This window comes from Symsagittifera roscoffensis, chromosome 7, assembly GCF_963678635.1.
Source record: "Symsagittifera roscoffensis chromosome 7, txSymRosc1.1, whole genome shotgun sequence".
NCBI lineage: Eukaryota > Metazoa > Xenacoelomorpha > Acoela > Convolutidae > Symsagittifera > Symsagittifera roscoffensis.
This window is the reverse complement of record NC_087068.1, coordinates 40,830,561-40,844,862: the sequence shown is the minus strand read 5'-3', so window position 1 is coordinate 40,844,862 and position 14,302 is coordinate 40,830,561. Positions and strand designations below refer to the sequence as shown.

The window sequence follows — 14,302 nt, the reverse complement described above, 5'->3', positions numbered from 1 at the left end:
AACTCTATTTTCGAACTTTTGCTGTTCAATAGTGGATCTTGCCTTCCTACTAAGGAAATGAACGGAACTTTAAAAAATGAAAGAGTCATTTGTTTCAAACCTCGAAAAAGTAAATTTGAGCGTGAACAAATTTAAAGACTTCTCCTGAAAAAAAAATGACCTATATAAAAGTCTGAACAACGTTCATCGACTCTTAAAAATGGCTAATTTTTTAATATCTCAAATATCACAAGAAAAAGAATATATAGCTTTTGACTTCTTCGAATCTCTTCTGACTTACGTTTTTCGTAAAAATTTCCCAACTTCAGATTTTTTGATATCACTGAGCAATCTCTAATTCAAAAATCTAGTTTTGAAAAATAAAAAATGAAGCTTGACTTTCGCCAGCAGTTGCAGTTTTTTTTAATTTGCCTTCCATTTAGCAAACGAATTGCAAATAATCTTCTAAAAACTGAACCTCTAACATTGTCAAGCTTCTTTCAACTAATGTTCTACTTGCTTCAAGAATGGCCGGCTGCTGCTCAAAAGATAAGTTTTTGTTCAATAAAATCTGAAAAAAAATGGGTCGATTTCAATACCTTTTATAACACCTGAAATAAAATAAGGTTTTAAACCCTATCTGAAGGTTTCTTCAGGTATATTAATTTGATTTCAAAAACAGTTCTATCAAACGCAACCTTATTTAAAAAAAAATGAAATTAATTTTTTTTGTTCCACTCAAAATTTTTGTTCCGAACACTGGAAAGCGCGGGAAAGAACTATGGCGTAGGGTGTATTTAATTCCAGCTGAATTTGACCAGCCTTGTTTTGAACAATTTTAAAGTCAACTGAGGTATCATTTTACAGCCCTTCCACTTATGATTCAGATTTCGAAAAGAATTTAAATATAACTTATCAAGCACTTATCAAACAATTTTTCGATGATTTTTTTGCTATGATGAAGGTAGTAGGAACATCGTGTGCTACTTGCATTTGAGCACAGTCAGTTACTTTTGCTATAACTCAACACAGATGGGAAGCGGAGCATGATACCACTTGCTAAAAAATTTTTATTGTCAAGGAAGCGCTAGATGAAGCTTCAAAAATCAAGTTATCTTAGCCTTAAATATTAATTATCTTTGAAGGAACGTTCGAAATTAGACAAAAATTCGAAAATTTCAAATCGGTTTTTCTCGACTTTGGGTAACGTTTCAATATTTTTAAAATGTCGTTCGAATAACGACTGAAAGAGCATTAATATAATATATCACTCGATTTAAGCAGCTGTTTATATGCTGGTACCTGAACACAAGAAACAAGAACACACCCGAATACAATGTTTGGAACAATGAAGCAAGCTAAGGAGTTTTTAAAGGGGAAAAAGTTAGTACCCGGTTGCAATATCCTTTTTAAAAGGAAGGTTAAATTAAATTATAGAACAAAGCCAAGCGTCTTTCTTGTGCGATTCGTACCTTCATTCTTGAAGGGTACAATAAAAAAAGCATTTTTGTGTTGCTTTTGTCCTCTGTATAACATTACTTAAAGCTCTCGGGCATCAAAAAATGAGAAAATATAATTAATTTACATTGTAAACAATTGTAACAATTCTGTTTCATTTGGTTCTGACATTCTTGACACACAAACTTGAAAAAGATACACCAAACATTATTTTTTTCATTTCGAATTTGTTTTTTATTTGAAACGGTCTCTCAAAGGAACTGTGATCAAAAGTTTGGGCATTATGTGAGGCAACAGGCTATTCTTACTAGTCCTTTTGGCAGTTGAAGTCTATTTTCGACATCTTTGTTGGTCGATTTCTTGCCATACTGATGTTCCACTGCCTACGCCTTGAATCAATCGACCATTTATTACACCGAAAATTTAATTCACTTCGACTAATATGCGGTACTTCAATGTTTATGTCCCAGCAGTTTCTTTTTTTTTCCAACGATTAATTTTTCTGATAACGTCAAATTGCGAGCAGAGTAAACCGCAGTAATGGGCGGATGAAAAACACCGATTCCTAATAAGACGCCATTTTCTCAAAATTAACCACGCTTTTCCTTGATTTGATGAAAAATTTTAAAATATTTCCATCGATTTCTTTTCCTCAACCAGGAATTACTAAAAAGAAACAAAGTGAAGACCGACATACAGTGTTAAGAGCATTGCTCACTACAAGGAGACAATTGAAACAACTTAAATTTTAAAAAATTTTAACTCAGAGGAAGAGCGCAGCTTCGTACCACTAGCAATCTAAAAATGATGAAAACAGAAACAAGACACCAATTTCAAAAACCTGATTCAAATTTAATTCGAAAAGTTAAAAAAATTTCATACAAAGCAAGCAAAAACTTATCAATAAGCTCAAAGAAACTGAAAAAAAACATACCGTTTTTTACATCAATTTTCATCTTTCGAAGGAAAAAACAAATCACGTTGAAGCTCTTTGTATTTTCGGAATCCTTCATGATTGATACCTTTGTCATATAATTGACCAAGTTGGAGAAAACTGGATCAATGATTCCGCTTTTAATTCCGCGGCAAACCTGAGAATTATCACTAGAGATGCCATTAAATTGCCAAGGCTTGGAAACATACCAAAAGGGCCACCGAATTTAGAAAAACTGATTCGTAAAATAACAAATTTGAAGATTTTTCGTGAAAAAATACACCAAAAAATCACTAAGACCTATATAAGAGTACTCACTACGTTGATTACTCTTGATCAGGAACGTTGCTTCACACAAGCTAAATGAAATCATCGGCTGAAATAACAAGAAGAACGGAATAAGTGAAGGATGATTGAACCCGAAGTGAAGAAAAAACTTGAAAACAAAAAAAACGCGCCAAAAAGTATTGCCTAATAATTTCAAAAACAAAATTGGCCTGATAATCATTAACTGGATTCAGAACAAAAACCGCATTAAGGTAAAATGACTCTTTAAGAACTTTAATTAGCCAGTGAAACCCCTAAGTAGACCGAAAACTATAGGTATTGTAAAAACTTCTATTACAGTATTCAAAGCAAACTATTGAGCACCACAGCAGAAATTGGACCAAACATTAATCCTACCTGCTTTAGATGCGAGGCTTTCAAAACGTTGGAGCTGTCTACCTGACAAGATTGATTTTGTACCGAAAAACACGAAAACTAACAGAAAACAAAGAATAAATTAGATTTCCGAGTTTGCCATCAAATTCACAAATTGAAAATGTCGTCGATTGAACTAAACAGACTCAAAAGAGGCTCGGTACCTTAAAAACGCAAAGCACTAAAACAGCCCTCAACCAGAACTAAGCATTCAATTTAGGTATTATCGCAAAAAAAATTTGAGAGATTAGTTTTGAATTTTCAAGAATTGCTTTTCATAACTTGAACAATCTCAAATAAAATTACATTGTTCAAAACATTTTAAAAAGTTAAAGTTCAAAAAGCCAACAGATTTAAGGCCGACACCCGAAAGTCTGCATTGTACGAACAGTTATCTACCTTAATTATGCCTCAGTCCATGTGCAACTCAGATGGCTGGCTAGAAGGATGGATCGATGAATAGTTGGATGGTTGACTGGATGTAGAGATGAATAGCTGGATGAATTGATGACTGAATGAAAGGATGCATGACTGGACCGATGGATCGCTGGATGAATAACTGGAAGGATGGATCGAAGTATGGATGGGTGAACGGATTAATGGGTGGATGAATGCATAGGTGGCTGAATGGATTGTGGTGTCCGGGGGCGCGTAGATAGATGAACCAAGGGCTAGCTGGAAGGTCAGATGGCTGCATAGAAAGATGCTTAGATTGGACTGATAGACCAAGAGTGGATAGATGAATTTATGGCTGGATGGATGGGTAGATGGCTGGATGGTTTGCTGAATGAATGGTTGAAAAGACTGTAGGATGAATGATTGATTCGATGAATGGCTTGATGATGGACGGCAAAAGGGATGAATGAACGGATGCATCGATGGGTTATGGGTGATTAGATGTCTGAATGAATGCTTTATGGTTAGATGGATGGTCCAATGGATTGCCGAGTGGATATATCGGATGCTTAAATAAATGTGGTTGGATGGATTGATGGACGATGGCTGGCTAGATGGATAGACGAATAGATAGATGGATGGCTTGATGGATGAATAGATAGCTGGATGTTTTGATGGTCAAATTGGTTGCTGGATAGATTATTGGTTTGAGGGATGATTATTGGTTCGATGGATAAACAGATGATATAACTGATTGAAAAAAACCGGCTGGTTGGATGGCTGACAAAATTGATGGTAGCATTTATGGCTTAATTTCTGGTTTGGTGCCTGAAAGTTTAGATAGGTGGACAAGTGTTTGGGTGGGTGAATGTCTGGTTGGGTTCATGGATAAATGAACGAATGGATGAATGCCTAGATGGCTTGTCGAATAAATAGAAAGCTGGATTGCAGACTGATTGGATGGATCAAAAAATGGGTGGAAGGATGGATAGCTGGATATATGGATGAATAGCTGACTGGATAAATGACTAAATCTACGGATGTATCCCATTTACACTATCCTATATGCCTTGCCTTGCGCTCCCCCACCCCGCTCTGCCTCGTCTTGCCCCGGCGCTGTCATCTTTTGCCCTTCTTGCCCTGCCATCTTGTGCTGCCTTGTCTTGAACCACTCCTCTTTGCACTGCACTGCCTTACTCAGTCCTGCTTTGCCCTGCCCTGAACCTCTTTTTATCTTGCCTTGTGCTGCACTTTCTTGCCCTGCCCTGCCCTGTCCTTCCGTACCCCTCCCTTCCATGGCCCCGCTCTGCCTTGACTTGTCTCTCCTTGCCCTGCGATGGCTTGCGCTGTCCTACTTTGCGCTGCTCTTCCTTGTCCGGCCCTGCTACTTTTTGTCTTGCTTTGCCTTGTCCTGTCCCTCCTTGTCCTGGCCTGTCGCCCACTGCCCTGCCGTCCCTCCTTGCCCTTCCCGTTCTATCCTATCCCTCCTTGCACTGTACTACACTGCCATGCCTCGCGCTGCCCTGCATGGTTCCGTCCTGCCTTACGCTGACCTTCATTGTACCGATCTGCCCCTTCTTGCCTTGCTTTGCGCTTCCCGTATGACAATGTTTAAGTAGCGTTCAAGTTTGTGAGGGGAGTGGGAGAGGATAAGAGCCAAAGAAACAATGTGTGCACATTAATAACATTTCCTCTGAATAATTGCCTATCGCCACAGGCATTCATTCTCTAGGGCTCGATGATTGGCTTTATTATCAAGGACACTCAATTTGCAGTAACAAGCAGTAGTGGATTTAGGGGGGGGGGGCGACGCCCCCCTCCTCAGGGATTCGACCCCCTGCCGACCCAAAGGGCCCCCTTGTACTATTTAAAGATATCCATTTTTGGCTGACTTACCTTAAAATTTTTCTAAAGGCGCCAATCTATACTAACTTTGAGGGGGAGCGCATGCCGAAAAAACGCGATTTTTTGGTCGAAATTTTCCAAGAGTGCCTAAAATGCCTTTTTTCAAAAATTAGCCCGCGGCGCAGAAAATTTTGTCAAATTAGGGTCTTTATAGTGTTTTGGGAGAGCGCAGACAATCAATTTGGTGAACCTAAAAAAAGATCGACAAAACTTTCAAAATTTTTCTGAAAATCCACTCCCCCCCCCCCATCTTGGACATCTTTTTTTTAATATCAATTTCATGCTTTCTATGAATTTTTTATTGAAAATCCTATTTTCATGCTTTCTGTTAGCACAAATTAAAGTGATTCTTGGTTTATAGCATCCAAACTACTTAGGACAAGGAATTGCAAAAATTTGCTCACGGAAAATTGCGTGCACATATGCAACAAAGAATTCTTTTCATAAACAATAACACATAAATGGCAATAATGATCAAATACATAGCTTGGATTGGATTTACCCAAAACAAAGTGACCCAGCACCTTTGATTTTAAAAAAATATTCCGGAATGCTCTTTATCTCGATTATACATTAAATTTGAGGAGGAACGAGCGCCAAAACTGGATGTTGAATAAAATCATTTACTCGTATAAAACCGTGACACAAAAAGCAGGAATTTTCTTTCACCTTCGGATTTGAGCGTTTAATAATGTGATCAAATTTGGTGTCTATTTTTGAAAAGAATTTGATTAGTTTCGGCCATTCTAACCTTCCATCATGAAAACAGCCTCCTGTTTTACCTCCAGTGACACTTTATTAGTCTTTCATCAGTCATCCGATATCATGAGAGCGACAAAAAAAGAATCAAATTATCTTGTATTAATTTTAATATATAGCAGACGGTCATTGATAATTTGTCCTGGGACACCGAATAAAACCGAAAATAACTCTACCTACGCAGTTCAAAACGTTTCCTGTGACTGTTTTTAATCGAAATTTATTTCCACCGTTTATCAATATTTTCATCGTCCTTACGTCCATTTGCTATCTCTATCTTATCCATTAAACCTTTTAATATCTTGAAGTCGGTAGCTCTTGTTTCCGCCTTTCCAACTTCGGCATCTTGATTGAATAACTTTCACGTCACAGGTATTTTTATCGCACCAAATCATTATTTTTTCAAAAATCCGCTTTTAGTACTCATTGACATCATCATGTCTTTCCGTTCATCAACAGTCAATAGCTTTAACTTATATGACATGACTTTCTCCAATAACTCAAGTATGCTCAATCGAAACAACAACCAAAACAGCAGCTTGATGGCAACCAACACTTCCAATTTGTCTCCTGGTCTGGAAGTTAGCACTGAACTTCAAATCGATCACACCAAGTACAAACTAGAAGCCGGCGCCACACTGTTAGTTTGGATGTTGCTGTTTGGCGCTTTCTGTGCTACGCTATTCACAATTCTGCAACTGTGTCGGTCTTTCTATCGTAAGAAATGGAGTGAAATAGATGCCGTCGACTATACTAGGACTCAGAATGGACTACAGGCAATGTACCCGGGGGGTGGGTATGGATCAAGAGACCCATATGCAGGACAAACAATCGCAATGCAATCTGTAAGTTCATTCGACACTTACACTAACTCATCAAACTATATGAAATCCCTAATTGGTCCATATTTTTGATGTACCTTATTGATAGAGAGCAAACGTCCACATTAACTATTGACCTCTAAAGGCACTACAAAAAGCACATAAAATTATGAAACTAACATAATTCACTATGAAATTTGAAATAAAATTTAAAGCGTCAGACATTTTTTTTTGCTAAAGTGATTGTATTATTTCTTCAACTGCCATACAATGAACCGGCCAAAAATAAGCGCATGAAAGTTAAAAATCATCGTTCTTTTATTTAGTGTCCGACGCACATTGATAACAAGAGTAGCCGGCTGCTCCGCAAGTAGCACATTAAGTTCCGATCGGTAGTTTTGCCAGAAACAAATTTTCAAATACATGAAAATTTTCAAATACATGAAAATTGTTTTTTTTGAGCGGGGAGGGACCAGAATAAAGAACTAATAAATACTCAATTAAAAAACTAGCTGTGTAGCCATTTGCGGCCCGGCACCTAACTCAATTTCACTTTCCTAATAACATTTTCTGAGAGAAAAAAAAATTGAACTACTGTTGCATAGTATTAATTTTTAATTGGCATGTGATCTAGAAAAGTGGAAAACGTCGAGGTGCACCATAATTTATTTTCATTTAAGCAGCGAAAAAGCAAAAAATTTGGGTTAAGCAAAAAAAATGATGCTATTTTGAAGTTCAACATTAATCTCATGCATGTACCTGTTATAGGAACAAAGACAGGAAAATAATGCTTATAATTCGAAGGTCAAAAAATATCTCAATATCCAAGTTTCAGATCTTTTCATTAAATATACGGGGGGGGGGGGGGCATAATTTAAAATCAAAGTGAACCAAATTATTCCTGAAAATGCACGTGCTCATTTATAAACATCTGTTGGAAATGAACTGCCGAAACGATTAGAAGTCACATAACTCAATTTTCCACCCCATGTTTCCCAGAAAGATAGACAAAATTTAAAATAGCCAACTCACATTGGGAAAAGAATAATGAACGCAAAGAAACAGAAAAAAATAGGAAAAACATCAACTTTCGAATTTTAAAAAATATATGACCTTAAAGCTCTTTGAATTTCAAAAAAAAATATGAATGGCGGTTTTTTGATAAAATTAACCCCATTTGAGCAAACAGGATCAGCAGGTAAAACTTTATTTAGCTCTTTTTCCTTTTCCCCCCACCTGCAATTTTTTTACTAGTTAAGTTACTGTTCACATTGTTCGATCATTATAAAAATTGACATGAATAATTAGGATGTGCCAAACACATTTGGTCTTCCTATTTAACCTTGTAAAACCACTCGTTACACCATAAAATTGATGGCCGTGGGAGGTGGGGGGGGGGGGGGAGAGGAAAAAGAGCCCTTTATTTCCGCTGGGAAAATTGAACATTAACATCCACTTTCATAGAATTTCAAATTAGAAATCGATCTTGTTTTTCGTTACCTTTACACTATATGACCTTAAAGCTCTTTGAATAAAAAAAATTATGAACGGCCGTTTTTTGATAAAATTAACCCCATTTGTGCAAACAGGATCAGCAGGTAAAACTTTATTCGGCTCTTTTTTCTTTTCCCCACCTGCAATTTTTTACTCGTTAAGTTACTGTTCACATTGTTCGATCATTATAAAAATTGACATGAATAACTAGGATATGCCAAACACTTTTGGTCTTCCTATTTAACCTTGTAAAACCACTCGTTACACCATAAAATTGATGGCCGTGGGAGGTGGGGGGGGGGGGGGAGAGGAAAAAGAGCCCTTTATTTCCGCTGGGAAAATTGAACATTAACATCCACTTTCATAGAATTTCAAATTAGAAATCGATCTTGTTTTTCGTTACCTTTACACTATATGACCTTAAAGCTCTTTGAATAAAAAAAATTATGAACGGCCGTTTTTTGATAAAATTAACCCCATTTGTGCAAACAGGATCAGCAGGTAAAACTTTATTCGGCTCTTTTTTCTTTTCCCCACCTGCAATTTTTTACTCGTTAAGTTACTGTTCACATTGTTCGATCATTATAAAAATTGACATGAATAACTAGGATATGCCAAACACTTTTGGTCTTCATATTTAACCTTGTGAAACTACTCGTTACACCATAAAATTGATGATCGTGGGAGTTGGGGGGGGGGGGGGGGGGGAGAGGAAAAAGAGCCCTTTATTTCCGCTGGGAAAATTGAACATTAACATCCACTTTCATAGAATTTCAAATTAGAAATCGATCTTGTTTTTTGTTACCTTTACACTTTTGAAATTCGATAGTGGAGTTTGCCTCCCTTTTACCAATAGAAATGAACTGAAAAAAAAATCGAAAAGGCTAAACGCGAAAAATCAAAATTTTCCTGAAAAAAAATCACGAATACCTCTATATAAAATTCTTTACAACGTTCATTGGCTATTTTCCCTCCCCCCCCCCCACCCCCGCACCTGCAAATTTTTATTTTTGAAGTTACTGTTCAATTTGTCCGATTGTCATGAAAATTGACATGCGGATTAATTGGGGCATGACAAACATATTTGATATTCATAATTAACCTTGTAAAACCACTCGTTAGACCATAAAATTCATGTTTGAGTGAGATGGAGGGAAAAGGAAAAAGAGCCCGTTCATTACTATCAAAAACAAAATAACATAAAGCAATCAAACTAAAACTGACATTCATAAAAAAATTCCCGGTAGTGCGCTTGTTATGCTAAAAGGAGGCCGGTCAGAGACACTGACACAGGGACACACACTCACACAAAATAACTTCTTTCTTTTATTATAAATATAAATTACATATAAAAGTATAGGCGTTTAGAAGACATCGAAAAACGTTTAGAGACTTGCCCAAGACATAACTGGTTGACGAAAAAACCAACAAGTTGACGGAAAAACTAACTTGTTGTGACAAAGTATATATAAATTTCAACCTACGAGCATTAATGACACAGAGTTGCTTACCCTTGATATACGTTATGACTGTTGTGATAAACTTTTTAAATAGTCCTAGACGATCGTGTATCATAAGATCTAGATGATTGGGTATCATAGAAAAAGGTTAAATTGTTTTTCTTTCGTCGCTCTATTGTTCGCTGGAGTACTAGAAATTACTAGAAATAAAAATGCCTCTTCATTCTTCGCTCTAAGTTTGTTTAAATAGCAAAAATTTGAAACCGATTTTTCTGTTTTCTATTTCTGACTAACTGTTTCTGTTTTCAATTTTTCTCGACGCCAAGAAAGTGTTTTAACACGACAAATCACTAGACGCATTCTCTAGATTATTTGTGGTATCTGTTTTAGCGGGGAGAAATTTAAAAGAAATTAAAACACACCCAAATACAAAGTTCCTCCCCAATTTTAGCAGTTGAAACAACAATACATCACAAAATTAACGCCCGCATTCGTCACGGAGAAAACGTGTCTATTTACCATTTTTGTTTTAGACGTTAGTTTGAGTGGAATTCAACATATCATATCATACAATAGCATACAGATACATTGTTACAGAAAACTATATACAACTGCTATTTTCTTACAATTCGTCGTCGTGTTTGTATCTTCGCCGTTGCTCGCCATCCACGTCAGAGTGATAGTCTTCGGTCTAATAGCTACAGAATGGCCCCCCATTGATGATGCCACAAAACCTCCCGTTGTCTTCTCATTCAAACTATCTCCCCCACCTCCTACTCCACTGGCGACAACCGGAACACCTGAAAATTTCTCGCGACAAGAGCCCCCATTCGACAACTGGGCTGATGGGGCGTTAAAGGTGCTATTCGTGTATATTTCTCTCATTGTCGAAAACTTTCTGTTTGACCCGCTATTGTTTGTTGTTGTCGTCGTTTCGTCTTCAGATGTGTAGTTTCTGCTGTAGTTGAATGACCTAAAACGATGTTTTATTGAAATTTTTGATGATTATAACATTTAATAAAACTTCACATAAGATATCTATCAAACTCAGCTCATAGACAGCTCGGAAAGTGTTAATGATCTCCAGAAAAACAACGCAAAGCGCGACAATTTTCAGAAACTTTTCGAGTTTCATCGAACCGTTTACAATAACTGAAAGCATTTTAACTTCAAGGCTCTTTCTTGGTTGACACTCTTTTGATAAATCTTAAACATAATTGAGAAAAAATGGATTGCTCAGATTTTACTGACACGTGTATGAATGGGTGGCGGATTAAACACATTTTCAAGTCATGTAGCGACAGTTACTTAGCTTTGATACAATTTAAAATTAAAGAAAGCAAGAATATATTTCTCCAACATAAATAAACATAGCCAACTAACAGTTGGACTGGAACAGTAATGAACACAAGGAAACTGAAAAAAAAACTGACCAGTTGCCCTTAAAGCTCTTTGAATTTGAAGAACAAATTATAACGGACATTTTTTTTGTTAAAAATAACCCAATTTGAGACAACTGGATCAATAGGATAAACTTTATATTTCACTGGGAAATCTGATAATCAATTTCCATTCACGAAATTAGGATTCGATCACATTTTTCGTGACCTTCACAATTTTGCTGTTCAATAGTGGAGTTTGCCTTCCGTTTAAAAATGGAAATGAAATGAACTTTAAGAAAATCACAAGTCACCAAGACCTATATAAGAGTAACCACTTAATTCATTCCTCTCAAACATACAATCAGAGCATCTAAGTATAAGACTTGGAGAGGACAGACAACGGGATCCTAGAATCCTCTAAGCAACCACCCTTACAGGTTGGATTAATTACGTAGAAAACGAAACAAAATAATCAATGAAAAAAGACTCGTTCACATTAAGATATTCAAAAATAAAATCTATTTCAAAAACTTAGGGAAAACTAGTGTTCACATCTATGGGCTGCTTGTTATTAAATTGCCATTTTTCATGGAAAACTGAGAAAACTACAAAAAATTCTAAAAACTGCGATATCTCGAAAACAAGGAGGTTAAAACAAGTTAACAGTTTAAAATGAAAACAATTCAACAGTTCAAAATTAGAACAAAAAACATGATTACTTTAACATCGTACCAAGTTTTGCTATTTACCAACAAATACCAAAAAAAGCCATTTGCTTTTTCGGGTCAATATTAGGGAACAGATATTTTATAATTACTAATTACTTATTTTTTCTACACTTGCTTGACACAGAGGCGAAGCTGAGCTTCGCACCACTTGCGATACAACAATTATAGGATGAGCGCACCACAACGCTTAAAAAATAAGCAAATAGAACTTCGAACAAGGTTAATATTGAAAGTAATGGAAAATCGATTGAGAAAATTTAAAAACAAAAAGCATTTTTCTGTGTTTGAATTTATTCTAAGTTTTTCAAAGAAGTTCTATTGAGGTTAATTTTCGGCTATTAAAATTGATGTCACAGTACTACATATGAAGAACAAAAATCGGTAAACAAGCCTACAGAATTGAAGCCGACATCCAATAAGCTGAAACTTTAGTCAAAAAACATACCACGATAGATATATCAGTAGCGAATGCAAAGTAAATTAGACCAGCTGAAGCTGAAACAACTCTTGTTTGATATTTTCTAAGAACACGTACTGATGCGAAAACTGTCAATATAAGAAATCGGAACAAGCAAAAATTGCTCAATTTACAAGTTGATGGCTTATTTTCAACTAAAAAATAGGTTAAAAAATTATTACTTTGAAATTATTGAAATAACAATTTCTTAAAAGTCAAAAAGCCGGGAATAGGTCCAAAAGTTAAACGATGTGCGCTCATGATGATATATTTTTGCCGCCTCAGATTTGGGAGGGTAACTTGGGAGGGCAACTTTTCGATAATTAAGTCACAAAGTTTCAAAAACGGTCAAAAATCGAAACTTTGACATCTCCGAGGGCCATAACTGCTGGTGTAAAAACAGTTGGGCGTAGCTGCTAATGCAGGGTAGCTTCTCACAACTCGTCCTCTCTTTTGGACCGAAAATCTCAGATTTGAGAGGGTAGTTTTCAGGGAGGGTAGAATAGTCAAAAGTTTCAGAAATGGTGAAAAAAATCACAATTTTCCTAAGATCAATTTGACTTTTCCGAGGGCCATTACTTTTATGTCAACAAATTGGGACTAGCCACTTATGCACGGTGGCTTCACATAACCTGTTCTCTCCATTGATACTATGAACTCATATTGGGAAGTAGTTTTCGATTAAAATCAAGAAGTTGGAAGAACGGTTCAAAAATCGTTAGAATGAACGCAATTAAGCAGAAAAAAAACACCGAATTTGTTGAAAAAATCTCAACTTTCGAATTTCAAAGAAAAAAATAGATGCTCTTTAAGCTCTTTGACTTTCCAGAACGATTTATGACTGGCGCTTTTTTGATAACATACACTCAACTTGAGAAAACTGGCTCAACAGGTGCAATTTTTATTCCGCTGGAAAGCTAAAAAAAAATAAATTCCAATTTGGAAACTAGAAATCTTTCACGTTTTTTTGCGCCATTTCCACGTTCGTATTTGGAGAGTGCTATATTTGTCGATTTCAGCAGATGAATTTCAATTGAACTCATCAAGTGCAATATATACCTAATTGCATTCATAAATGCATCAATATGTATGAATGCATATCTGTAGTTATTAGACTTTTATGCCAATTTTAAGAAAGAGTCTTCACTACGTTCATTACTCTTAAACAGAATGCAGCGATGAGACTCGACTAACGTGTTAGATCCCTTCCTTGGATTTCTCAAATCATGAACATCTGGAAAAAAATTAGCATTTTTCAGTTCGAAACTTTTAAAATCAGAAAAGACGATTTTGTAAGTTCCTAATTTGATAGCTTCCAGCAAATGTGCAGAAATAATCAAACTCATAGCTCAAAAAAAATTCTACACGAATGAACTTTTGCTTTTGTTTTCTTTTTGTTCCGACCATTGAAAATGGCGAGGAACTTCGTATTCGTGAGTAATTTAGTTTTTTTCTTTTTGTTTTCGAGACAAAATCAAGTACCACAAATAATCATCAGACTGGTTTGAGTGATATATTATATTAAAGCCCTTTCAGTCGTGATTCGACCACCTTAAAAATTCATTTTTTCTAGTGTCGAGAAAAACCGGTTTGAAATTTTTGATTTATCGTCTTAATTCGAGCAGATAAAGCAAGCGAGCAGGCTTACAACAGCTGAATTATGCCTAATTTAAAACCTTCAAACTTATTTTTGAGCGAGTAAAACTATTTGTTGGAGTTTTTAAGCTTCATTTTGGGAACCAAAATTTTTTTGAAACTTAGTTTTAGTTTTCCTAGTCATTTTTCTACAAAACTGTCTAATTTGCCTATATTACTATGACTGTCTAA

General features: G+C 35.9%; 1 protein-coding gene across 3 annotated transcripts in view; it reads right to left on the bottom strand.

Annotated features, from left to right (window-relative positions):
• The window catches only part of LOC134852106 (dedicator of cytokinesis protein 11-like), a 69,520-nt gene that overhangs the window by 16,335 nt on the left and 38,883 nt on the right, over nt 1-14,302 (bottom strand). For all 3 annotated transcript variants that reach the window (XM_063868388.1, XM_063868387.1, XM_063868389.1), the window contains one exon: nt 10,535-10,881. In XM_063868388.1, coding sequence (XP_063724458.1) covers nt 10,535-10,881 — 347 coding nt within the window. The remainder of the gene's footprint in view (nt 1-10,534; nt 10,882-14,302) is intronic.